Below are 27,074 nucleotides of genomic sequence, written 5' to 3' on the forward strand. Positions count from 1 at the left end.
AGAGAGTCAGCGACAACCGAAACTGACTGGAAATTACCTGAGTTCCCGGAAGTTTTAAAGGCTTTGTGTCAGAGGTCAAAAACAGTATCCCTGCTTATGCTACATGTTGAGAGCCCTTTAGAAAGACAATGAGACCCTAAAAAATATTGTTCAAGTCATTATTAGAATAGATTATTATTAAAGCTAACTTCTTCCATAAAAGGTGGAGAAATCTGCCACCAGACTTCCAACCATCCCAACACTGTGGGCCAGCACACCTTGGTCCAGTTGTGAAAACACGTGTCATCTTGGGTTGCGGTCCTTTTCGGACAGCAGCAGGTTGTTCAGCTTGATGACAATGTTGGCAAAGTCAGTGAGCTCCACAAAGTCAGAGGTGATGATGTTGACTCCGTCCACGCCTGGTCTCTGAGCTGCAACCCAGGACATGATGGTTGGCAGGTTTCTAGAGGGACAGAAAAAAGAAGAAAGTTTGTATATAAATGCAGCTCACACCAGACTTTGTTATCCTTCTTGCCGTTTGAATTTTAATCCAAACTGATCCCCTGACCGTACGAACATACTTATGCCATATACGAAAATGTCCAGTGCCAAGTTTATGTCTCTGTAAGTTTTATTGTTGTGGCTATAACACTGCCAAAGTTTAATCAGTTGTTCCTTGGCTGGATGTTTGTCTGCGTCTGTTGCAAAGCTGTTGAAGGGGTTTTGAGATATATGTCACAATGCGGGGAAAAAATGGACCTAATGGAAGAAAACAAAAGGGATGTTTGTGTCTGTCAACGAGAGGCTACTTTTGTCTCAGAACCACTGCTTTGCTTTTAGATTTTCTGTTTTGGTTCATGGCACACACACATGCACACACACACACACACACTCACACTCACACTCACACACACATACACAGAAGGAAACTGTAACTGTATCACTTCTAACACTGTTAACTTCTCAGCCATATTTCAGCCACCAGCAGAACAAAACCAGGAAACCAGAATGTTTATCCAGCGGTGATAAACAATCCCCATTTCCTCGGAAGTGCAAAATTAGGCCACCTCCTGTCTCGCCACAGTGTCAGTTCAAGAGTCTCAGACCCCAAAAACTGCTGGCTGGTTCCCGCACATCTAAAAGCACGGAGAGTATGTACTCTAAGTCAGGATTTCCACTGTCATTTCCACTTAAATCTCAGGCTCAACGGGCCACATGAATGCAAAGGTTTGTGAAAATCATTCAGTCCTTGCTTAGGAAAAATAAGATTCCTTATCTGGGTTAGGAAATGTGCTGCCCTTTGATACTCTGCAGTTTGGATTAGAATTATTGCTGAATAAACTAGTAGATAAGCCAAAAATACAGATATTTTATACAAATACAGATTACACAGACTAAATAGATACATTTGTACAATCATACAATACTAATCACACTGGCTTTCTTACTACTTACCACTGTTTTATAAGATGTGGTTTCAGTTTAAAGAAATGTTAGTGGTGATGTAATTACAGCATTTGCTGCAATGTGGTGTATTTTCAGAATCTCTTCATTTTCTGTTTGTCAAGGGCATGTGCGGAGCCGCCGATCCTCTTTGTTCCACCCATAACGTGAGCAGCATTTACTGCAATGCCCTCTACTGGCCACAGTCTACAGTAAATAAATAAAGCTGAGTAATAAAGAAGAGGAAAGATTTTTGAACACTTGATTCCTTGAAACGAGAGCTTCCCTCTGGTATGTTGAATTCCCTAGTAAAAGCAACAAATGTGTTTCTTTGCTGCATAAGTCCAAAAACCACTCCACCCCATCACTCATTCATTCACCTGCCAAAACACAGTCACTGACCTCTCTACCAGGTAGTTGCGTAGCCCCCAGACCAAGCCTTTGGCCACAGTGTTGACCCTGGGTGTGAGGATGGCCTGGGACACATGGAAGGATCCCTGCTTGGCTCTTTCCTTCAGTGTAGTTTCCAAGAACTACACAGGAGAATGTCGATTAGAGGAAATCTACGTAGCCCCTTAATGTGAGAGATTGGGTCAGGTAGCTTATGTAAGAATATTGTACACATGTAAAGAAGAAACACTTCTTGCTGAGGTTAGTGGAGTAGGAAGCTAAAGGATAAAGGGGCACCAAAGTGGAGGAGGAGAGGACAGGTTAGCTGAGGATGATGACAAGTTGGAGAAGAAAAATGGAAATGCTCATTTATTGCAGCTTGAACCCACAAAGTAATATTCAGTTCCATTTTATTTATATAACACCAACTCACAACATGTGTAATCTCATAGTACTTCACACACTAAAGTAAAAATCTTACAAATTTTAAACAGAGAAACCCAACAAAGCCAGAGTTTCCTTTGGATCCCCTTTGAGCAAGCGATGGTGGGAAGGAACAAAAAAACTCCAATTTACCGGTAAGGACAAAAAGAAAAAAGGAAAAAAATGTAGACAGAACCAAGCTCAAGGAAGGCGGTCATCTGCCTCCACCGGTTGGGATGAGGTTCAGGATTGGAGATGGGGGATAGCCCTAACTTTGTTTCACGTATGGTACTAACATGCATCTCGGGGGATCTGAACATAAGTGGAGAGCTGTAAGGACATCAATTTACACCTAACTAGAATACACCCTTAAATGACCAGTTGTGATAGCGCTTCCCTGCTCTCCATGCAAATTTCACTCATTGCATATATCACTTTTATTTGCAAAGACCAACTGCCTTGTTCTTTCTAACTGGTGAGAGACACTAATGCACTTCCTGTACCTACTCTACTGGAAATTAAAAGAAGAAAAAAAATCACTTTTTTGCCGATTGAAGCACCTTAAAATGATGCTGCTGGCATGCGTATTAGCATGTACTTTGATAATGTAGAGGGTGTTGAGTAGGCCATCCTTTAGTGTAGCCCAGGACACATTTGCGTTATACTGCTAATAGAATGCGTCCATGTGTAGAAGACCTACGAATGTATTCTGAGCAACAGGATCTCAACGCGTCCACAATGTGTCTCGGGTGCATTCACACCTGCTGTCCCCTTGTAACCGGATAACCCATGATGCCTGTTAACGGCAGGTGTGAACAGGGTCTTTAATTTAATTTTGCCCTGAAGCATTTGAAGGAAAACACGCATGGGGAAACACAGAAAGGGTTGGTCGTCTTCTGACCTGTATGAGCTTGTTGGGCTCAGTGGTGTTCGCCCAGGGAGCGGGGATCTTGTTGCCAGGCCACATGACAGGGATTGCCTGTCCTGAAGGATGATGATAGAACACGATGACCTGCGGAGGGAAGGAAATGAAAGATGGTTGGAGACTGCTTGGAGTTTAAAAGTCTAAGTCCAGCTGTTGTGAAGAAAACAAAAATGTACATTAAAAACAAGAAACATAACATGATGCAACACTTGATTTTAATCTTTCAATATCTGCATGCATCGATCATATAAACATACATCTAACCAGAGCACTGTTCATCCACAGTGATTTAGCAGTGAGACAATATGAATACAGGTGTCTCAGCAAACAGAACAAAGAGGAAGGCTGCCCTCTGCAGCTACTAACTGTGCACTTCTTGTTCTTCTTCTGCTCCCTCTACTCTGTTCTGTTCCTCTCCTCTGTATCTGTTCTACACTCTCGCTCTCCTTCTCCTTTGCCAAGTAAGCCAGTCACAGATTAGGGTCATGGGAACAGGAATGATAGCATTCGAAGGAGACACAGACGCACATACTATAGCAATGTAAGGCAGACATGATGGCATTCACACCTAAAACGGGCACTTATACTGTATACATGCAGGCGCAGACATGTGGTTGCTGAGCTCTCATTTTTATTTGTCTGTGTAGCATGTGTATGGCAAAAAAGAAAGAATTAAATTGTGAGTGTGTCTGAGAGTGTGAGATGACAACTATGGAATGCTAAGAGTTGTGAAATATGGTACAGAAAGGAGGCTTTATCTGAAGGGAAGTGGAAACAATTGTAGGTAAGACAAAGAGAGATGTAAAGGCTAAATGCACTGAGAGGAGAAAGGCTGGTTGATGGTGGAAAGAGTGTTAATGGGATGATGGTCAGCAGTAATTCCTGCCCGGGAGAGTCACAGGTGGCAGGGATTACCTGAACACAAAGGTTACAGTAAGTGAGCTGTCCACTTCATGTACACCCACATACCACTTTTACTTGCAGTAAATATTCCCATGCATTCACACACACATGCACAAAAGCACAATCAGTAGAGAACGTCCTTCCAGCCACTCGACTTTAAATTGTGTTATTACAGTGCCATTACCCACGTAGAAAAACATGTTTGTTGAAACGTTTCCCTGCTTCATCCTGACCTCACCTGGTATTTCTTCTCCCAGAGGTAGTCCAGAGTGATGTTCTCCACAGAACAGTTGCTGCACAGCTTGCCGCCAAACACTTCCTGCAGCATGCTGAGGAGGTACACATGGTGCTCTGCCTCCATTGCATAGTAATGGTTGAAGTCCAGAAACACCACCTAAATCAGTCAAACATAAACTTTTGTCTGTTTGTAGCGTACAGTAGTATAGTAGCTATCTGCAGCATATATTGATATGTTTCACATGTTGCTACACTTAAATGTGCTTCTCACCTCTTTCCTGTGTTTGTTTAGGAAGGAGTTGATTTCTAACAAGCCGTCCCTCACCTTGGGAGGAAAGCAGAGTGAAAAATAAAGCTTAGGGTCTATTAGTCATGCATAAATTGTTTTGGTCACAATTTTAGAGCTCCAAAACTCCCCTCAATGCTTTATTTTCTATAGAAAGCAAAACACAACCAGACTAAATCACAAAATAAAGGTTAAGGTAAAGTCAAATATCAACTACGCAGGCTTTTAAAAAGCCTCTACAGTCTTTGATTTAGCCCCTAAAAACTCATCTCCTTCTATCAAAATTACATATTCAGAAACGTTTCCATGAAATAAGTCATTTCAGCTTTAAAACCTGGTAGATGTAACTCTACACTACTCCTTCTTTAAGAATATGCAGATCTATGAAGTTTCTGCCTCTCTGTCTATGCGTCCATCTCCACCCAATGCAGCTCAAGCACACCAGCTCACCCACTGTAAAACTACTCTGGTCTAAACCACACAGGGGCAAGTTGTAATATTGGAGGAACTAAGTCATGCATGCTTGAACCTGAAACCGATTCTGATGAAGAATGAGGACACAGAAAGTTCAGCCCTGCAAGCTGACAGGATTTGTTCCTTTGGAGTGTTCCATATGAAAGAGCAAACGTTCTAATGTTTCTGAGAACGTCATTGTTACACTGCAGTGTCATGGTGCAAATGCTCAGTTCATGATTACCTCACTTATGATGTAATTTTGAGTAAAAACACCATTTGGACATGTTAACGAGGGGAAAAAAAAGAAAAGAATAAAGGTTTTTCCTGGATTCACAACTGTCCCCTCCATCAGCCAAGATGTCATATGTTTTTTTGTCTAATATCTTACAGCTACAAGACCATCTGATGACACAATCCTTGTGACAAAACAGCACAACACATCAGGCACAGGCACATGTCCCATGACCCATTTCAGCAGAGGGATGTTTACAACTAAACACACAACCTTTGATCCCTGAGCTCATCCTCATCACACCACACAACACAACAACATCAAGTGGAAACACAACACAATGCTAAAAGGCAGCATTTACTCTTCGTACTGGGACAAAATTTAGGGAACACATCAAAACTAGCTGAAAGACTTGAAGCAACAGTCATTTTTTGTAACATTTCAGGGGTGAATTCATCTGATCCGCAAAGGGAAAATACCAGACTGTTTTAGAATAAAATAAAAAAATATGATAGTTAGTGGACCACATAACAGGAAAGACAGTCACCATGACAACCATTTAAATGTCCATAAATGTGGACACCTGCACTCACCTTGTGTCCAAAAAGGCCATGAATAAAGTAGATCTCATTTCCAGTCTCCCCTGGTTTGGAGGACACCCTGAGATCAAAGTAGCGAATTCCTGCATCCAGCTGCTCCATAAAAGTCAGATTCTGGGAATATACATCATACCACATTATACATTAAAGCTGGCTGCAAAACCCCAGACTATAAAACACAGACTTTCAAATCTTTTTCCAAAATATGTCACATTATACATCATGTGGCTGGGTTTGTGGGCTGCAGTAATTTGAGAGCAGTACCTGTGTCATGGACCACTTCACCATGACCTTCTTGGCTAAGACACTGAACATGGTGGCCAGGTACTTAACATAAACCTTCTGATCAGGTCCCACGGGAGCATGCACATCCACCCAGTAGGTGAAAGAATCATGAGACCCTGGAAAAGAGGCAGCGGATGATGAACACTTAAACCGGAGTGGAAGTAATGCTTTTAGAAACAGGTGAGACAAAACGTCAGAGCAAAGATTTCTGGATGTTGCTGGATCAATGTATGCTGGACACGGAGGGGCTTAACCATAATGGACAATTATTGGTCTAGCTGTGGTGCTGAAAGACTTCTGCCTTCAGACAGTTTGGCAAACATCAGCTTTTCCCCTTTGTCCATTGTAATCTGTTTTCATCTTAAACAATATGACTTTTTACAATCTATCCTATCAAACTTTCAAAGTGTGAAATCAAACATCTTTACGCGCGACTGGCTCACCTGGCACGGCGAGGTGTTTGAGGGGCATGGCACTGAGCTTGGAGGGAAGCGAACCCATCCAGTCGGCATTGACATTGCCGATCCCCGCCGGTCTCGTCTTCATGTCAGGAACAAGTGCCCGCCAACAAGCCCCTCAGGAAACCGCTCTCTGGCACAGAAGCATTTGATGACGGATTCCCGTGCGCTTCCAGCAGGTCAAAACTACCTCGGGTCATCTTGGAACGGCACGAAGGATTTTAGTAAAAGATCCACATCTACAAAAATGCTCTGAAGTTCAAGCATCAGATCAAGTGTGACTCCCTTTCTTCGCCCAGTTTTTTGGAAGGCTGCTGCACAGCGTCACGGTGCGGACTTGTAGTCTGTTGAAACTAGGCATCCGGTGACAAGACGGCGAGGTAGCGACGGTGATAATCCTCTTAGAGGGAAATTCCATTTGCGCCCCCCCCCACTTCGTGGCTTAACCTGCGTTAAGCGAAGACCACCCCGCTGGACACACAAACGCATTAGCGCACTTACTGACAGAAAGATGAGATTGACTTGAAGGTTAGTGTAGGATAAATGCCAATATAGCAGTAATCAGCTCATATGGATCACCAATCAAAACTATAGTGTGTGTTCACGTGTAAATAGTCTTATAGATAGTCAATTAACATTTGAAATTACATTTGATGTGTCTTCGCAGGTGTCTTTTGATTCACTTGTGTTGTGCACAAATGCACAAAACTTTGTGTGGTGAAAGCAAAAGAGTAATGCTATAATAATGTTATTGATGTTTGGGCTTTATGCCTTTGATATGTCTAATATCCATGTTCAGACATGATTTACATTTGGGTTTTATAAACAAAATAAAGAAACAACCATTATTGCAATCTTCAAAAAGAAAATAGTATTACAACAGATAGCCAGTCAGGCCGACAGAAAGAAGAACAGAAAAGAAAAATGTGGAGAATTAGAGTTTGAAAAGATAGCAGATGCACAATGCAAAATACAGAATTTCTATATTAATAAATTAATAGGGAAAAAACACCAATTGATACAAATAAAATAGCAAAAGCACCATAAAAGGTCATAGCACGGTATTAAAAGAAGAGTAAAGATAGCAAAAGAGACAACATCACATACATAAGCAAGTCTATAAAATTCGGCTTAAAGAAGTGATTTAAAAGAACACACTGATTTCAAAGCCTTACTTCACAAGGTAGGTTATTGTGATTATTAAAATCTTAAAATCAATTCTTAAAATGAACAGGGAGCCAGTGGAGAGAGGGTGATACGATGTTATCTGTTCATAAGAAGTAAGAAGCCTATAATCTTTGAAACATAAGTCATATTGATGCATTAACAACATTTCAGCTACAATGTTAGGGCTCCAGCCACTTTTAGATAAGTGGAAAACTGCATTATGTGAGTTGAATTGTTCCTTTAAAACTGTTTAACCCTGTGCATAAAAATGGACTAGTTATAATGTGGGACATACAGCATGTAAAATTGATTTCTTCATGACTGTTTGACCCAGATACAGACAGTTGTATAGGAAGCAGGTAATTCGCTTTTGGCAGAGGAGCACGACCTGTGTGAATAAACACAATCATGCAGCTCCATCTGTTGGTGCAGACCTTCAATTACAACTGTGTGCAGAGAGATGGTGTAAAAGTAGAAACATCAACATCCTACTCTGTCACTCTTTTTGTGATCAAGAACATTCGATTTGCGAATACTGTGGAGAAACTGAAGCTGCTTGAGTGTAAAATTAAAAAAAATAAAATAAAAAAAATCATATTTGTAGTTTATGGTTCTAACTTAATATTACTAACATTTAAGATAATTTCGAGGGGGAAAACTAACCTTCCTCCTAGGCTGTATTTTGACAAGAGCACAGAGGAGACATCTATTTATGTAAACTAATAAAATTCTAAACGTAAAAAGCAAAATATCCGTAGTATGTAGAGTCCCTTTTTTGTTGGTAAAAACTGTGACACTTGGAAAATGGTGTACATGCTGATTCCAGGTTTATATACTTGTTGTAAAATAAATTCAGCTTTGATTGATCCCATTACCTTCAAATTTACTGACATCTTTAATCCTTGGGGTCAATTTGACCAAATGAAACGTCCAGAAAATAATCAGAATTCAAAAAATGTACCCAAGTTTATGTGTAAATAGCCCTTTCAATAAATCTGAAGAAATTATGTCAGTCACTTATTTAGAGACATTAAACATTGAATGGGGCCAAATTGACCCTAAAGATAACAGGAGGATTAAAATGGTAATATGGACATCATTTCAAACTTTAACTTAATTAACCCTCAATTACTTCCAGCGAACATTTCTGTAGTCATGCGCATCTCCTCTAAGGACAACAAGTCCCACAAAGCTTTGCGGCCGCTCGTCACCTGGCAGCCGAGCCGGCGTTGCGTTTGTGTGTACGTTTCCATGGGGAGAAGTCACGCACACACACACGCACCTTATCGTGGTCGCTGGGTTTAGATAGTACGTGAGTTTTTATCTGAGGCTGTCAGCAGGCTCAGACAACGGCCGAGGAGAGGAACAACACCCCAAAGTAACCGGTGAGTTGTTTTTTTTTTTTTCGTTTGTTTTTTCTTTCAAAAATAAAAAGAGCAGAGCGAAACCCAGCAACAGGCCTGTTGTGTTCAGTGGCTGAGGAGCTAAGTTGTCAGAGCTTGACATGTCAGCAACAAATGTCAACTCTGTTTCTGATAAACTGTTACAGGTTTCTTATATTCTTCTGCAAAACTGTATTAGCTTTCGGCTGCTGTTTTAGTTCCATGCTGTAGCAGCTTAGTTAGTTGGGAGCTACTGAAAGCTGAGTTAAAAAATAATTTAATCAAGTGATCATGTTTGGAAGTCTTGATTAAATTCGCATGACTGTGTTTGTCAAGTCAGTGTCCACGTGTGTTTTCACCATAACTGACCTTGAATAGCTTCCTTAATGTCATGCGGCCTGGGTACATCTTAATTCCCTTTAAATCCCTCCACAACAGATTGCCATATGTGAGAGCTGAGTACAGGCCAGCAGTGCTCTGGCTGGCCTCTCCACTTTTCTTATTGTCTCACTGAGATGTATTTGTTTAGAGAATGTATTTCTAATTTGCTGTGGAAATAAAAAGATAAATGTAAATGCAGTGGGAAAAGAAAAAAAAAAAAGAATGGCAACTCTTTAAACATTTACATGATACCAATTTCTGCTGGTGATTCACTCAATAAGTGATTATCGGGAGTCACAAAGCTAAATCTGGTTTTGGGTATTCTTTTTGGACTTGTTCCCGGGCCCATTCAGGGAAATAAACACTAATCTGTTTTTCTTTGGCTGCCCTTAGCTCGCCTGCAACAGCATTTCCTCTAACCTAAACACAGCAGGTCAGCCCTCATGGAGACGAGCTCTTACCACTTCGCTAAAGTTACATGGAAATAGCTCACAGATGGAATTCAAATCCCAACTGCCTAATGCTAAAAATGATCAGGCGTATATCTCCTAAAATATTTGCGTGCATTTCATTATTATTTGCAGCCAATATGACCATTAACCCTTGCTTATCCAAGAAACACAAGATATTCTCTGACATATTTTTACTCTTGTTATGTCAGAGTGGACAAGCTGCTTGTCAGGTAAATCTTTCAGTTGCATACTTGGTGACTGTTGTTAAAGCAGCAACAGTGGTTGCTCTTTTTTGTGATTTGATGAGGGAACTGCAGTTTTCCAGCAATATTTCAGGCCCAGTCTCACTTTTGTAATGCTTCACTAGTATTTTCTAATAACAAACAACTTACAATTAATGTTCGTAGTGAATATACTAGTATATATTCAATGAGGAAGAACTCAAACGGCCAAGCAATTACCCCCTAGTAAAAATGATTCTGTGTGTGTTCTAAACAACTGTATACTGAATGTTTTAGCCTAATTTATGCTCAGTTTCTGGTTGATGTTTTTTCACCAACATTTCAGACTCACCATTTGAGGACACCAAGCAAGAATTATCTGTGCAAAAAGATAAACTGGGCTTAAAGGGTTTCAGGGAAGCTCCTCCGTCTACCTCATTCTCTGTAAGCTACTAGCTATTAGACATGTGGTTGCTGTCAGACTACCTGTGTGGATAAACTGCATCAAATTAAGGAACACGTTTAGAGCACGGGGTTGCAATCTAACAGCAGGTGGCTGTGCACTTGTTCCAAGAATAAAATACAGCATGTCAATGTAATCTAAGTATAGCAACTGTTTATTTACTTTGTTTCTGTCTGTATAATTCAGAAACTGTCCTTAGGGAGGTTTCCTTGGCATATCATCTAACACAACAGTGTGATCGCTACGGCCTGTGGCGTCAATCAAATCCTCTTGCCAGGCAAGGTGCTTGGGGAAGGTAGTAAGCATGATGGTGATGTAACATCCTATTTACATCCCTGTTGGCCTAATCTGCCTATGGCTGGCTCTGTCATCTCTCTTGGGTGGTCATGTTGGAGCCTCCTTGAGTCCTAGTGTGACACACGCCTAATCCTCCTCAGTGAGGGAAAAACAAGAATTGGTCTTAGCATTTCCTTGTCCTGTTAGTCCTGTTTTGTGGAGATTTTTGTGAGTAAAATGACTGCTTGCATTTGTGTGACCCGTTGCGTTTGTAATTGACATATACATGTCAGTTGCTGCTGCTGATTTTTCATTTCTTTACTGTCAGCTTCACTGCACCACCGAGATCCAACCTTCCTAACAATGGATCAGTTCGTGCAAGATGAACTCTGACCTCACCAGAATCGGTGAAGACTGGCCGACCAGAAATCTCTCCTTCTGGGGAAGAAGAACTGAACTCTACTGGAGAAGAGGCTGGCAAAACAAAGACTGAGCATTACTTCAGCTGAAGACAACACCGAGGACATTTGGTCAATGAATCAGCACAGTGCTTCGAGCACTCATCTCATGCGTAAGGAAAGCTAGAAACTGATGAAAGCGTCGTGAGAGATGATGAATCGCTACACCACCCTGAAGCAGCTTGGTGATGGCACCTACGGCAGTGTGCTGATGGGGAGAAGCAATGAGTCTGGAGAGCTTGTAGCCATCAAGAGGTGAGGATGTTGATTATGTCGTGAACTTTTTTTGTTTCACTTTAAAATGTAAATATTGCCTCTCCTTGTTAGAAACTTACAATATATTGATGCAATATCAATGATGTGGTCTTAGAATAGCGATAGTTATTATAATATTGGGAGAAGCTGAATGCTGTGATGCCTTCAGCCCTATCTTACACTAAATGTTTTTAGCAGCTGTAATAATCCCCCAAATAGCATTACATCATGAATTGCAAGAAGTTAGATAAAAATATGGAGAGAGTGCCAAACCTACTGTCTATTTACACATTTAGATAAGACTCTAATTACTATAAATCCAATTATTTTTGAAATTTTAAATGTACAAGGCCAAATCATTGCATTAACCCCTAAATGTAAACATGGCTACTCTCACCTCATCACAACTCACCCTTTTCTCTCTCTCTCTCTCTCTTTTTTTTTTTTTACCTTATGTTTGCAGCCACACTAAACAGTTTTACTAGCAGATACACTATAACACTAGAAACTTACACCCTGGATCGTTTACTTCAAGTTTCCTTCCATCACTAAGGCAAGGACACTAGCTTGCGCACCTTTGTTTCAGCAGCATGGTAGCACGCTTCAATAATAGATGAGAAACCGGGGAGATACGTCCACTGGTTGATCATTTGGTTACCATGCAAGACAATACAAGTGGTGACGGCGAAAGGCAGTGAAAGTAGAGGGGGGTGTGTCAGGTTGCTGACACCGTGGAAGAGACGAATGAAACTGGAAGGTGTCCAGAGTGAAGAGAAAGGATATCTACACATTCTGTAGCTCTTATGTAATTCCAGAGGGATGGAGAGGTAATGCGGATCAGAGCCGATAATCGTATACCAGCTGATGTGTCGTCTTAATACACGTGGCGACGCGCACCGCGATAAAAATGACAGATTGATACGTCAGCTGAGTCAAGATGTGTCTCTGGATGTAGGTCAAGTAGAGAAAAATCAATGATAAAGCCAGAACAGTTTAAAAAAACAATTCACATCACTACAATCTGCAGCTTTTGCACCTTTTTCTCATGTAATAATATGAGCTGAAATTGGAGACACGTCAAAAGAGCTGAATTATTGATGGAGACACACAAAGAAGTTTTGTAGACAATGACACTACTATATATTAAATGAAATATATGTGGCCTGTCTTCTTTTTCTTTAAAGTATAAGCATATCTGATGTATATTTTCCTTTATTTTTCATAGGATGAAGAGGAAGTTTTATTCATGGGAAGAATGTATGAACCTAAGAGAAGTAAAGGTAAGCATGGTGACATTCTTATACTTATAGGTTGTAGCTCATAGCAGCAGTATGATTTAGGAAATAATGCATGACACTTAGGCAGTTGTCCTTGCTTTCAAATGTGGGCAAAAAAGGGACATTTAAGTTGCACATGTGCACTTTACAGTGTGCGTTTAATCATCTGAAGCTTCTACATAATGAAATTTTACTGCATGAACTACTTTAATGTTCATATTATAAATTAAATGTCCGTAAGTGTGTTATTACATTTCATGTTTTTCTCACCTTCGCAATCATATGTCTCTGCAGTCACTGAAGAAGCTGAACCACGCGAATGTGGTGAAGCTAAAAGAGGTTATCAGAGAGAACGATCACCTCTACTTTGTCTTTGAGTACATGAAGGAGAACCTGTACCAGCTTATGAAGGACAGGTAAGAAGAAAAACAACACATTTTGCAATATAAATGTTTGCACAAGTTTAAAACAGTGGCTAGTTTTATATCATTATCAGAACAAGAGCACAATCAAAAGCTGCTCCGCTCAATCACAGACCTGTCATGGCCAATTTGCCAACAAAAGGTTTTAATGAAAACTGGTAAGTCTGTTTAGAGTCTCAGTTATTCAGGTCTTTGTAATCTTAGGAGATTCAGTAAAAAACAACTGGACTTCTCTTTTTGGGTCGAGAAGAAGTTTTACTTCTCATCCAAGAGGCTTCTTCAGTCCTAAAAGAGAAATCCAGCTGTTTTTTTTTTATTGAAGCTCCTAGAAAAACTAGTAAGGGCTTGTGATATGATTTGAATAATCAGATGGGATCAAATTGTTTCCAGTGGAATCATTTTTATTTCAGCCACTGCAACATGCTGTCAGAAGTTTGCACCTCCCCTGCGTTTGGATCTGTCTTGCAAACAGCTGCCACCACACTTTCCTTTTCCAGACTGTCACTTTCTCTCAGGGAGGCTCTGATGTTTTTGCTAGTGTAGAAATCCCAGGTGTGTACACATGCAGAGCACGACTGGGGTTTGTTGTCAAAGGCAAAAAAGCAGACAGCTGGCATTGTTTTAGAGCTGGTCAGATTAGTGGTTAAATATATTTTTATGTATGTGTACAAAGACAAAAAGAATGCTGTTCATGTAATGAAGCTTTCATTAGCTTGCTCATGAGAACTGTGTCAATTTTATGTTTACAGAAAAAAATTGTTCCCTGAATCAGTGATAAGAAACATAAGCTTTCAGATTTTACAAGGCCTGTCGTTTATTCATAAACATGGTAGGTGTACCGCATTTCCTTCATGTGTGTGTGGTTTCATACTGCAAGATTCACTGAGTTGTATCAAAGTAAAGCTGTTATTTAGGATCTGAATTCTACAAGCAAACTGTAAAGCCATGACACAGGAAATATAATCAGATGTCAGAATAGCTAGATTGGTTGTACAGCAACCAAATTCTTGCAGGATGTGAACCCTCCATAACTGGCTTGGTTTTACTCTCGTCTAACTCTCTGCTCTGCATTGCCACTGTATAACAAATGGATGTGTGGATGCCTCATATCAGTGCATGTAAGCTGAACTAAAAAAAGAGTTACTTTAATCCTGGCTATGATTGTGTTTGATCAGAAAACTACAAACTTGTGCATCACGTGTAAACACACACACTCCTCTGCTTCCACACATCCAAGCTGCATGTACTGATACTGACTTCTCTCTCTTAACACTTCTCTTTAATTTCTCCCCCCCTTCCTCCTTTTCCATCTCTTTGGTGTGCTGTTAGAGAGAATAAGATGTTCTCAGAGAATGAAATTAGGAACATCATGTTTCAAGTGCTATCTGGGTTGGCTTTTGTTCATAAGCATGGTAAGAGGCTTTACTCTGTCATTCTGTACTGGTTCAAGAAGTAGCAGAATCTTTAGCATGTTATTGTGGATGTATCTGATATTGTAACAAGTCAGTGTGACCCTCAAAAATATACTGCAAATGCAATTATGCTTTTTTTTATTGCTATATTCTAGATGTGTTCATGAATTTGCTTTGATATATTCTATAGCTATATTTCAGTTTTTCTGCACAATGCTGGCTATTGGAAGTGATGTTTTTCCCAGGTACAAAGAATTTGGCTTATATGGCACTGCTGCAACTACATTTACAGTTTTCCTGTCATGTGCAGCTATTTGGCATTAGTGAAATGCATTTTTGTATAATCTGATTACCTTTTTCTTTAACATGTCACACATAATGTTAATATTTAATGAAACTGCAAATTGCAATGCCATCGTGTGACAGCTGAAGTACTGTACACTCAAGGACCGGGCCCTGGTTGCCGTAAATAATGAAAATGTTGACGTGAAACATTTCAGCCTTGAACACACCGGCCTGTCACCGTTACAGGGGCTGTTGCAAATATATCCGTTCACAAGCAGTTCGAAGCAGTTGTGTATGGCTGTAGTTTGAGCAGAGTGCAATGAATATTAGTTAAAAGCCTGATATAAACTTTTGTACAGGTTTTTTCCATCGAGACATGAAGCCAGAAAATTTGTTGTGCATGGGTCCAGAACTGGTCAAAATAGCAGATTTTGGACTGGCCAGAGAGATTCGCTCCAAACCTCCCTACACAGACTATGTATCAACGAGATGGTGAGAGGGCTTCCTAAACATTGCGCTCATTTACAATTAAAAAAAGAAAGCCTAAACATCCACTGCCATGTGCTAAATTAAATGCTTTACGTTCTCTATGAAGGTACCGAGCTCCAGAGGTCCTGCTCAGGTCATCTACCTACAGCTCTCCTATTGACCTGTGGGCTGTGGGCTGCATCATGGCTGAACTGTACACACTCAGACCTCTTTTCCCGGGCAACAGTGAAGTCGACGAGATCTTTAAGATTTGCCAAGTCCTAGGAACTGTCAAAAAGGTGAGAAGAAACTGAATGGAGAGAGGAGGAAAAATGCCTGACCTCAGTTTAGGTGCTTAATCATTAATGCCTTGAACTTATCAGGTTCTGATATTCTTCATGACAAGTATGATGTTGAAATAAGTGAGTAAATAGTTTTCAAAGATGCCAGGACAAGTGTTTTTGTTCCTGTGAGTGAAGTGTACTTCAGGTTGGACTGGGTACCATTTCTTTACAAAAGCTTTCCAAACCCATCACTATTGTGTAGAACAAATGGTTTGAATTTACTAAGAGAATCCGCACTTAAACTGCTTAATGCGTTTAACCACGCAAATGACATATGCATCTTTTAAAACCTAGTTTGGCATAGAGACATTGATTCTAAAAAATATGAAACATTGCCAATTTAGAGGTAGATTTAATATCTGTATGTCATCATTTGATCGTCTCCCCCTTTAGACGGATTGGCCCGAGGGCTATCAACTAGCATCTGCTATGAACTTCCGCTTCCCCCAGTGTGTGCCGACCCACCTGAAGACCCTTATTCCAAATGCCAGCAACGAGGCTATTGCACTGATGAAGGACCTACTGCAGTGGGACCCCAAGAAAAGGCCCACTGCTGTACAGGTAGGCGACACCATAGTGTGAAAGCACATTCTCAGAACTCAAGACTTTTCTACCGTGTCTGTCCAATGTCTGTGTGTGAAGGCAATGGATGTCTACAACTGCTCCAATGTTTTGTTTTTTTTAACTTGTGCATCATGAAGATTGCGATGGCCCATTTCTCAGAAAAGCAGTTTCCATTACATCGCAACACTCACCCCTACGTGAAGATTATCTGTATTTCCAATACAGCGATTGCATCAGCATCCTAATCCCAGTCATTTTAAGTCGTGCCTAAGCCATACTTCATTCCCTCTGCCTCTACAACATGTTTTACCTGTGCCTGTGCAGCTCTGTGTCACGTTCACTTTATGCACAACACATGGTCATGATATCCTCAGGCATGATTTGTACTCCAGTGAGACAGTTGAATTACTCTGTGGGCCTTGAGTAAGAAACACCTTTCTGGAAAGAGTGACAATGCTTTTCCAGTATCTGCCTGCAAAGCTCCCACGTGTTTTGGTTCTCTTGGGATGCACATTTATTTCAACCCCTCCTAAGAAACGAGTTCTGATTCAGACCTAAAACAAGTCCTAACTATTGTATAGAATGAAGTCGATGCTACATATATTTAATACAAACATTGTCTGTCGAATTCGTGTGCTTGTTTGCTGATAAATTTATGAGGAAATCTTGTGCATTACACAATGATCTGATTTAACTTGTTTTTAAGTACAGGTTGCAAAGAAGTCATTGTTGGAAATCATTGTGCTAGAAAGCATTCTGAAAAACAGATCTGTGTTCATTCTTCTTTCTGGCTAGGCCCTGCGGTATCCTTACTTCCAGGTAGGTCAGGTCTTAGGGCCTCGTCCTCAAAGCCAGGAGGTGAAGAAGGTCCAGACCAGGCCGCAAGCCCAGAAACAGGCGTCTGAGTCCAAGGTTGATCCTCAGCAGTTTTCCTCTGAGTCCAAAGCCTCCACATCCTCCTCCAGAAACCATCAGCAGCATCAGCCTCTTCAGCAGATCCCCTTGCCTCAAGCTGACAGTAAACCTGGCGTGAGTGGCTTTATGAAATCAGTGCTGTATTTATATTTAGTCTTAGATTAAATAAAACAGTGAAAGGCCGAGCTAAACTAAGTTGCCAGAATAAACCAGAACTTCCAGATTAACTGTGCTCTCTTCTAAGGAGTAGAAGTTGTTGAATGATAACAGCAGCAGAGAGCAGAAGTCAACTTAGTAAGACAGACTTTATCAGTCCAAACAGTATAGTGTGGTCTTGTGCAGAAGGTGACACGGTTGGGCAGTGAGGACAATGTTGGCATGGGGGCGCTGAAGAGCGGTCGTCGTCGCTGGGGCCAGACGGTCGCCAAGACCTCGGACAGCTGGGAGGAATCCGACCCATCGGAAACTTCTGCCTCCAACTCCAAGAAACCCAGCCTGGGGAACACAGAGGAGGAGAGGAGCCTGAAGGAGCAGTGCCCACAGTAAGTGCTGTAAAGTCTCCACATGAGTCACATATGTATGTGTGCATACAATTTTTAAATGCATTACACCCACAGGAGCAGTGCTCAAATTCAAGCCTTAAGTGATGTGCTTAAAAATGGGGCGTTTAGGTGCAACAGACATTTACTAGTATGTGTCTGGATTCTGTTTTCAGACCTAAGGAGCAGAAACCTCTATATTCCTTCAGCACAGTTACCAAGCTCCCCAATAATGTTAAGGTTGGCCAAATGGACTCCAATCTCCCAGGATCTGCCGCACGACAGCACTATCTCAGCCAGTCACGATACTTGCCAGGTGAGAATAACAGGTGGTCTCATCTGTACTGTCGCAAATAGGTCTCCACAACTTAGGTAATTGAAGCTATATAAAATAGCCCTTTATATTTTTGCATCACTATCTCTCTTAAACTCCTATCAAAATGTATTTCAAAGCTCTGTTTTGCCTTGGTAAGGTAAATATTTGTGAAGTTCGGCTGCTGCTACTTGTAACCTCATAATTCCTGTTGCTTTAAGGCTTGATCGGCAAGAATCAGACTTCCTCCGGAGATAAGGATTTGGGTGGTATGACATTGAGGGATCTGTGGGAGAACTCCTCAAACACTGTAAATAAACCACTTGGTCCCATTGGAGGAGGATTAACTGTCACCAGAGCCAATGCAGGTAAGAACTGCTGATGTCTAATGCAGCGGTGTTTAGAGGTTTGGCATAGTGTACAGCGGCAGGGACTCGGGTTTCCAGATTTCCCCAACATGTTCAGGAAATTACATGTGACAAGCTGCTTGACAGCTTGTGGATCTGATGATGTAGAGAGGAATTGAGTGACGTGCACGACTGCACAAAACACACGCAGACTTGCAGCGTCAAATATTAAAGAACTTTTCTAGCAAAAAATTGTCTTTTCAGGTGTCAGCAACTGAGCTAAAACATTAGCTTTGGCAATAAAAAACACAATAAACCTGTTCGGCGAGTTGATTAAACTACAGCTACACCATAATTTGCCTCATCATGCTGTGCAGTGGAAACCTGGCCACTGTCAGTGTAACCTAGAGCTACATGATGTGACACAAAGCCTCTAAATGCTAATGAAGCAGCTAAAGTCTCCTGATCAGTAGTTAGGGAGTGCACCAACGTGTCTGCGACTTTAGAGATATGAGACATCTATAAATCATTTGTCATGTAGACAGACACACAATATGGGTCCCCACTGTGCTCCCTTCGTCTTTCTCTCTCCTCTTGTCTCTCTCTTTCACCTTGTCTCTCTCCATTGCTTATTGATGAGATTAAGACTGTCACTGTAAGATCAAGTGTTTTCTAAATCGTCAGCAGCACCCATGTGCTCATTTGTCCCAGCACATCCTTTGAAGTGTTGGTTTTAACGCGACATGAATATAAAGTCTCATTAAGATGTGAAAAGTGCTTTTTAAAAAAAAAAAAAAATCCTCTATTTCTGCTGTGTTCCTTTCCTTCATTTTACATTTCTTTCTCCTTTCTCTTTGATTGCATGCACATCTCCTCCAACTCCACTTTGTTTGCTGTGAAATTAGAAGAGAATGCCACAAAGTCTGAGGATAGCCCACCAGAGAAAACTGTTGTTAAAGAAAGAATACTAGAGAAAATTGATCTCTCCAAAGGTATTTAAGTGAGATGATTTCCCATTAACTGTTTAGCTGTATTTTACAGTTAGCAGCAATAGATGTTGTTGTAGTGCACTAAATAGCTCGAGGGTAAAATGAAATAAACCAACAACCAGCATGGTGGCTGATGCAACAAGCTTCAGGTATTCAAACAGCAATTTAACATGTGAAAGGAACTCCCTGCCTAAAGCTCTGCAGGAGACAAGAGTGCAAACACACAGTTTAGCCAGATAACTAAGAACTCCAGTTGCTAAATAGAAGGTAAACGACACCGCAACCACAACATCTTCGTAAGAGAACAATGAAGCTATTAATTGATTGTACTGATAACTGCCGGTGAAGCAGCTCAGTCGTGTCGCTTGCAGAGCTGAATGACAACAATCCTTGGCCTTATTCATCCGCCTGGGTCGTCTGAAGCTTTTGCATATGCAGCAGCTACTTTACTCAAGTAATTAGTGTCAGTGAAGCCATGTGTGTCTCTGTTTACTACACTTTCCTTCATTTGTTTGTTTTAAATATTGCATAGCTAATGTGGTGTTCTCTGGAAACTCATGCTGGTTGGGTACCTGGAGAGTGGAATAAGAAAATGCACCAAAAAATGCAAAGCCTTCAGCTCTGTGTTTCTTTTCTTAAAGGGAATTTTATAAGCACCAAGTACAACCTCTCTGGTGGTTACATCCCTTCATTCCAAAAGAAGGAGGTTGGCTCAGTGGGACAGAGAATCCAGCTTGCCCCTTTGGCTGGCCAGCACACAAGTAAGAACTTAATTCATCTACGCACAGCCAACAAAATGAGTTTTGATGCGGTTTGCCAGGCAACTTTAAACATTTCTTCTACTCAGAAAGGAAAAAACAATACTCTAACCCTGTTTATCTAATTTATCTGCTCTTTAGATCCCTTTAAGTAAATACTGTCTCTGTAGTCTGTAGCATTACTGTGCCCTTGTATGATCATCCTGCACTCTTTTATTTCTCTCTTCTGTTTCCACTGTTTCACTTAAAATATTTCCATTAAAACTTACTGGAACTGTATTTCTCCTCTCTTTTCACTCTTTCAGTCAGTCTTTCTTCTTCCTCTCCTGAAAATAAAAAAGACAAGCCAAAATCTGCAAAGCTCAAGCCCATATCCAACTCATCAATGAGTGAAACTAGTGAAGGTATTGTCTTTTTCCAAAGATTGCATTGCCCTTGCTTAAATTATTGGTATCCTATCTTTAAAAGACAAAGCTTTCTCTTTTATTGCTCTCCTTTCCCATATCCACTTGAGATGCTAATAAAGACAGACATATGGATCTTTGTATAGCTGTATATTGGAGGTAGGAAGACTAACTCACTGGCATGTTCCTCCAGACTACGAGAGCTGGAAGAGGAGGACAGACGCGACTCAGATGAAGGGAAGCAGCTACTCAGCACTGGGAAAAACCTCTGGAAACCTCCTGACCAGAGCTCCTGCTGTGCAGCCCGTCCATGGCAGGGTGGACTGGACGTCCAAGTATGGTGGAAATCGGTAATTTGGAGAAGCGGGTGCTACTACATCATCTGCTATACTTGCTGGGCTGTGTGTCCTGGTGCATCTCTGCCTCAGAGAATAGAGCCCGAGCAAAATTTTAACCACATCAAAACTCACACCTGTGGGATATCTATGAAAACTGTTTGTTTCCGAAAGATTACACAAAGACATTTTTTTTATGCACATGTAGGACTGACTGTATGTTCATGGACTCTGTGTTCTGGATGGTTGCCATGATGCTGAAACCAAGACCGGTACTGTCTGCAAGACAATGCCACTGTTTTCCTCAAGGATCCAGTGTGAGCCAATTCTACTGTTAGAGCTTGGATATTTTGAATAGGATTTAAATGTAGCGTAGCTTTTCACCTTTTTTTTTTTACTTTAGTTTTTATTGTCAAGTATTGTTACACACTATCAATGGTTCCTCCAATGCTATGTTCTATCTGCTCCAATTCATCATACTGTAGGTAACACATGAAACAATATTCACTGTATTTGCGATAAGAATGATTACAACTAACTCTGCATCTTATAAGGGAACTGCAAACCTCTTTGTATTATGCAATGAATAAACAGAACATTTTGTAATTGTTTTATATGACAAGTCTAAGGTGGACTCTTTGAAAAACAACAAGACCGCCGTTCCTGTATAAACAATATATTTCATCCTCAAATATACAATTTCTAAACAACATGGCATGATTTCCAACACTAAATGACAAATGCAGAGAGGCTCCTTTAAGAGGTCCACATGAGCGAATGTTTAACACCTTCACTTCTTCAAGCCTCTGAGGGCTTCTGGAGCAACGCCAAACTCAGCTTCCCCACCATCAGAAGACTGGAACAGGAGAATTTTTACAGAGCATTAGTTCACCTTACCTCTGTTGGCAGAATTGTTTTCTAGATTCACAAAAACTACAAATATATGTCACTGGAAGTCAAGCCAAAAAAATCCCCAGATATAAACATTACATCACTCAGGGAAATAGTAAAGTTTCTTCAGATAAGAATGATGATCTAGAATGAGTTGTTAAGGTTTACTTAATGCAAGCACCACAGCTGCTTTTATAACTTGACACTATAATCTATAGTCAAATTTTGCCATCTTGACTACACAAATACATTTAGCTTTATAATTGTCTTTCAGTAATATAAATAAGATGGATACAATACCTTGCTCCCGCCATCAAACCAGCTGGCATGAACTTCCTCGATCCATAGAACCTCTTTCCCATGACAGCAGACAGAGCTCCCGATGTAGCTGACAGATAGCATAAATGTTTGTGAAAGTTGTTGCTTTAGAGACACCTTACTAATTCAGAAACTCTTTACCGGGGTTACGCACATGAGTGACATAAGGGTGCAATCAAAATTATAGTATTAAGGGTTTATGCATAAATAAATCTTTTGGATTACTTTTGCCGGTATTGTTTGCATAGAATAATTTTTGATACCTCCAAAAGACATTTTAGTCAGTGCAAAAACGATAGAAAATGAAGTTGTTTTTTGAACCAGGTTTGGTAATTGGGGTGTCATTTCCTCATGAATAAGACATTTTTGTTTATTTAACAGAAATAACACACTGATTTCTGTCGAATATTGTATCACAGACCCATTGCCTTTACTGTACGTGGACTAATCATGTTGAATGTCATTTGCAGTCACCCTGCAAAGGCCCATTCTGACTCAAGCAAAACCATGAATAGTATGACTTGAGTGACATAAAGTGATAAAATGTGCCATGTAATTTTTCTAAGTTGCAGGATATTTTTGTATACGTGTCATATCCTAAATATTTAGACCTTATCGAATATCACTTTTTAAAAATTAGCTGGCAGTATGCAAGGATCTAGAATTGAGCACATTTCTGAAAAAAAAATCGAAGCTTGCTTCAGTAATTGTTCCTGAAATATCTTCAAGTGACTTTGCTTGGGAAGATGTCACGTATCATGAGCGCTATTCGTAAGCGCAAACATTATACCCTCCAAAAACACACAGCTTTAAGTTTTGTAATTGTCTAAATAAATAAGAAAGACTGCTTTGCAGATTAATGCAGCTCACTTAATTTCACTGCAACTGTGCACACCAAAACATTGGTAGTTTACTAACCTAGGGACACCCAAATATCATTTGGGTCATTGGAGATCTGGTAGGCACCAAAACCTGCAAGGCCCCCAAAGAGGAGACCAGCACCCAGGGAGGGAACACTGCCTGCAGGAAAAATGAAATAAAATACAGGAGGTGAACACCTGCACCTGACATCTACAAGACTTAAAGAGCAAGTGGAATATAAGGAAGACTGGTGTACTTTATGAATTATGAGGATAACTGAATGTACAGTGCAAAAAAATAAAAATAAAAAAAAGTCAATTTGCAAAGGAGTTGAATGATATTAGGACCAGCAGAGATGCAAAAGTAGAAGATTTGATGGAACTCGTACCTGCTTTCAGATATCCAATGACTCCCCCTGATGCCACCAGAGTTGCATAGCCATATCCTACCCAGTCCACGGACATGTTGGACAGCTGTTCAGTAAGACAATAACAACAACACACATTTAAAACAGTGCACAGTGACAACTCAACTCGCACGACCCCCTGCTGTGAATCTAACATTACTTACAGATGCAAAAATATTAGGACGGTCTGAGTCCTGCAACGCAGAGCTGTTGCTGAAAGCTAGCTGAATCAAGAGAATATGTAAAAACATTGCCCGCTGTCCCGCAGTAGCACTTGGCTGGTTTTGATCAGAAGTCGTTGCACACAGAGATGCATGTGTGTGTCTGGTTTACTAGATAAGATACAACTGCTACTTAGCATGAGCCGCAGTGGCATGAACTAGCATCCCTGTTACACCACACACGCTGACCGAACACGAAGACTTGCCGAATATGCTAAAGGCACTAATATTACCACTTTACAAAACCTACACAATGGTTTTAATCTGAATTTGGCTTTTGAAAGTCTTAAAATGTCAAGTATAAACCCCCAAAATGAGCTAAGATAGCAACTTACAACCTTAATCTTTCAGTTTGTCCTCTGTCACCAACAACGGCAGCCTGTTTCCCACCGAGCACAAATCACTGGTGCACACTGCACACTGAGAGGTGGCTGATGGGAAATGTAGGACTTTTGAGGGAGGCGCTTTGGTAATCAGGTAAAAATATACTTATATTTTAACCTGATTTCCGGTGCCTGAATGCAGCAGCAAATTCAAGTAGATCCTGTTAAACTCATAAACTAACTTTAATATAATAATATTGTAGAAATATGCATCCATGAGAAGCGTTTTTTTAAAAAAAGATTATATTATTTATATTTTTGTTTGGAGATTTAAAAAGATAAATGTCATTACTTATGTATATGCATTTCTTTTTGTCTGTGCAAAGAGAAAATAACATAAATAAGTTTCCAAACCGATGTGCAGTGTAATGCTTTTTTTAGGACTTTGTTTTTAATATAGTAGCCTATTTTTGTAGTGTAAGAAAGACACAAACAGTGATGCTGAGGCCAATTTACACAAAATAAAAATGATCATATTATCTAATCTGGTAACTTCAGAGTCACTTTAACAGCCATAACTGTAAAAGGTAATTTGGCCTGTTTGTTATGCTAACATGTTGTTCCATGTCAATATGACAAAACATTCCTCCTACGTCTCCCCCGCTGGTCTCAGCGTCCAGCTGTCCGCCCCTCACGCCAGCCTCATCCACCTCGACAGCACGAGCCGGATTTTACCCCGTCACGAGCACCTACACGAGAGAACCCCACACGAGCACCGACACGGGAAAATCACCGTCCTGTTCAAATATGGCCTGGTGTCCAATGCAAATGCCGTTGTTGAAGATGCTGTCCCCTGACAGCATTTTCAGTGTTATCGTGACAACCAGGTGAGCACATGTGAAGCCACTTCTCTTCAGTACTGGTCACATTAACAATTGCTGTTTTCAAGTACATTGTATGCAGGATGTTAAGTCATAACTGTTGGCAAGACATGTACCAGTAAATGTGACAGTGATTTCATGTTAGTTGGTTGTTGTCATGTATCTTTAAAAAACTAACTTGCCATAGTTATCTGTAGGTTACTGTAACATTTATTGAATTAAATCAGTTTTAATTTATATTTTTAATTAGGTTTTGCTAAACAGTTTTGAATGATAAGGTAAAATAGCCAACCTGATTTGATAGTTTAGCTAGAAATGGAGTTGAGTAAATGTACAAACTTAAATTGGATGTACTAAGACAATCTTAACACAACATACCACATGAGTTATGTTGAAATTGTTATTTAAGTTCAAAATATGTATGAACTTAATTCAAATAAACAGACCTGTTTCATTAACCTGAAATAGATTTACAAGTTCAAACAACCACCGTAAAGAGGTCAATGAACACAAAGGTTTAGAAAAGGGATATTTAATCAAGATAACATGAAGGTACATTAGAAGAACAAAATGTATTTTTTCACTCGACTGACTGATTTTAAGGCAGCCCTTTCACTCATATTTAAGTTGAAACAACATGTTACAATTCACAATGATTTGTTTTAAGAAAAACATGTTTTAACTTTCTGAATTATGAGAATACTGAATGTACATGAACTTCAGGAGTGGGTGGAGTGAAGGGGATCATTGTTATGGTAACTAGCAGATATGCAGATGAACTCATACCTGCTTTCACATATCCAATGACTCCCCCTTCCCAGTCCACGGACGTGTTGAACAGCTGTTCAGTAAGACAACAATACACATTTAAAACAGTGCACACTGACAACTCAACTCACAAGACCCCCTGTTGTAAATAGAATAGAATGGAATTTTTTTTTTTTTATTGATCCCCCATTGAGGGAAATTTACATGCCACAGCAGCATCAAAAGATATAGAAAATAAGTACTAGGAAATAATAATTAAGCAATAAAAGATGTATAAACACAAGATGACAAAAATGTGAGAAAAAATATATACAATATTTAGACTGAAAAAGAAACATGCTTGTAAAAATTTGCTGTGCAAAAGTGAATTATGATCATGTGTTAATTTTGTCCGTTTGGTTAACATCAGCCAGTGATACTGATGTTGTACAGCCTTATTGCGGTTGGGAGGAATCCTCCTTCTTGCAGGGTGGCTGTCTCAGTCTGCTGCTGAAGGAACTATTTAAAGCCCCCACAGTCTCATGCAGCGGGTGAGAGGGGTTGTCCATGATGGATGTGAGCTTTGCTAACATCCTCCTCTCACCCACCTCCTCTATGGGGTTCAGGGAGCAGTCCAGGACAGAACCGGCCCTCCTGACCAGTCTGTTCAGTCTCTTTCTGTCCCTGTCTGTGCTCCCTCCTCCCCAGCAGACCACTGCATAGAAGAAAGCAGACACCAGCACAGTGTCATAAAATGTCCGGAGCAGAGTACTGTACACTCCAAAGGACCTCAATCTCCTCAGCAGGTGGAGAGGACTTTGTCCCTTCTTGTACAGAACATCTGTGTTGTTGGACCAGTCCAGTTTATTGTTGAGGCGAACACCCAGGTATCTATAGGTCTCAACCAGCTCAATGTCCAGGCCCTGGATGTTCACCTGTACAGTCTGGGGTGTCTTCCTCCTACAGAAGGTCAATGTCCATCTCCTTCGTCTTACTGACGTTGAGCTGGAGATAGTTCTGCTCACACCAGTTGACAAAGTCAGTGATGACAGTCCTGTACTCCCAATCGTCCCCCTCAGATACACACCCGACAATGGCTGTATCGTCGGAGAACTTCTGGAAGTGACAGCTCCCAGAGTTGCAATGGTTGTCCGCAGTGTACAGGGTCAAGGGGGAGAGCACTGTCCCCTGTGGGGCCCCGGTGCTGCAGACTACAGGGGCCCCAATCTAACTTTACTTAAAAATATTAAAAGTATAAACTAAATAATAAACCTACATAATGGTTTTAATCTGAATTTGGCTTGTAAAGGTCTTGAAATGTCAAGTATAAACCCCCAAATTGGGCTAAAATAGCAATTTACAACCTTAATCTTTCAGTTTGTC

General features: G+C 40.5%; 3 protein-coding genes across 6 annotated transcripts; 1 reads left to right on the forward strand and 2 right to left on the reverse strand.

The window, feature by feature from the left end:
* Positions 1-282: 282 nt before the first annotated feature.
* On the reverse strand, positions 283-6,704 carry plcxd2 (phosphatidylinositol-specific phospholipase C, X domain containing 2). The gene is made up of 8 exons (XM_008277938.1): positions 6,602-6,704; positions 6,138-6,274; positions 5,868-5,987; positions 4,572-4,625; positions 4,302-4,457; positions 3,137-3,247; positions 1,825-1,955; positions 283-442 (listed from the first exon to the last, which is right to left on the reverse strand). Exons 1-8 carry the CDS (start codon positions 6,702-6,704, stop codon positions 283-285), a joined length of 972 nt encoding a protein of 323 aa, XP_008276160.1.
* Positions 6,705-9,093: 2,389 nt separating this feature from the next.
* On the forward strand, positions 9,094-21,659 carry mak (male germ cell-associated kinase). Its single transcript, XM_008277939.1, has 16 exons — positions 9,094-9,168; positions 11,287-11,671; positions 12,897-12,951; positions 13,243-13,364; positions 14,700-14,782; positions 15,427-15,559; positions 15,663-15,834; positions 16,273-16,440; positions 17,239-17,493; positions 17,701-17,900; positions 18,074-18,213; positions 18,432-18,578; positions 19,463-19,549; positions 20,188-20,307; positions 20,610-20,708; positions 20,902-21,659. The coding sequence occupies exons 2-16, from the start codon at positions 11,568-11,570 to the stop codon at positions 21,060-21,062; spliced, it is 2,046 nt and encodes a 681-aa protein (XP_008276161.1). The 5' UTR covers positions 9,094-9,168; positions 11,287-11,567; the 3' UTR covers positions 21,063-21,659.
* Positions 21,660-21,703: 44 nt separating this feature from the next.
* On the reverse strand, positions 21,704-27,074 carry tmem14ca (transmembrane protein 14Ca). 4 transcript variants are annotated; one of them, XM_008277943.1, is made up of 5 exons: positions 27,056-27,074; positions 23,502-23,586; positions 23,171-23,272; positions 22,235-22,322; positions 21,704-21,899 (listed from the first exon to the last, which is right to left on the reverse strand). In XM_008277943.1, the coding sequence occupies exons 2-5, from the start codon at positions 23,575-23,577 to the stop codon at positions 21,842-21,844; spliced, it is 324 nt and encodes a 107-aa protein (XP_008276165.1). In that variant the 5' UTR covers positions 23,578-23,586; positions 27,056-27,074; the 3' UTR covers positions 21,704-21,841. The 4 variants fall into 4 exon arrangements, with proteins under 4 accessions (XP_008276165.1, XP_008276163.1, XP_008276164.1 ...); XM_008277941.1 differs by lacking the exon at positions 27,056-27,074 and adding an exon at positions 24,079-24,161; XM_008277942.1 differs by lacking the exon at positions 27,056-27,074 and adding an exon at positions 24,076-24,155.

This window comes from Stegastes partitus, unplaced genomic scaffold (assembly GCF_000690725.1).
Source record: "Stegastes partitus isolate 25-593 unplaced genomic scaffold, Stegastes_partitus-1.0.2 Scaffold111, whole genome shotgun sequence".
In the NCBI taxonomy this organism is placed as follows: domain Eukaryota; kingdom Metazoa; phylum Chordata; class Actinopteri; family Pomacentridae; genus Stegastes; species Stegastes partitus.

Bases quoted from the DNA above. Each gene is read 5' to 3' on its own strand.
- plcxd2 (XM_008277938.1), bottom strand. From the start codon at position 6,704: ATGAAGACGAGACCGGCGGGGATCGGCAATGTCAATGCCGACTGGATG. The intron at 4,626-5,867 runs GTGAGTGCAGGT...TTTCCTCCCAAG, and splicing joins ATGGCCTTTTTGGACACAAG to GTGAGGGACGGCTTGTTAGA. The intron at 443-1,824 runs GTCAGTGACTGT...CTGTCCCTCTAG, and splicing joins CGCAACTACCTGGTAGAGAG to AAACCTGCCAACCATCATGT.
- mak (XM_008277939.1), top strand. From the start codon at position 11,568: ATGATGAATCGCTACACCACCCTGAAGCAGCTTGGTGATGGCACCTAC. The intron at 15,835-16,272 runs GTGAGAAGAAAC...CTCCCCCTTTAG, and splicing joins TCCTAGGAACTGTCAAAAAG to ACGGATTGGCCCGAGGGCTA. The intron at 17,901-18,073 runs GTAAGTGCTGTA...TTCTGTTTTCAG, and splicing joins CTGAAGGAGCAGTGCCCACA to ACCTAAGGAGCAGAAACCTC.
- tmem14ca (XM_008277940.1), bottom strand. From the start codon at position 23,770: ATGTTTTTACATATTCTCTTGATTCAGCTAGCTTTCAGCAACAGCTCT. The intron at 23,273-23,501 runs GTACGAGTTCCA...TTTTTCCTGCAG, and splicing joins CATTGGATATCTGAAAGCAG to GCAGTGTTCCCTCCCTGGGT. The intron at 21,900-22,234 runs GTATTGTATCCA...CTCCTGTTCCAG, and splicing joins GGTTTGATGGCGGGAGCAAG to TCTTCTGATGGTGGGGAAGC.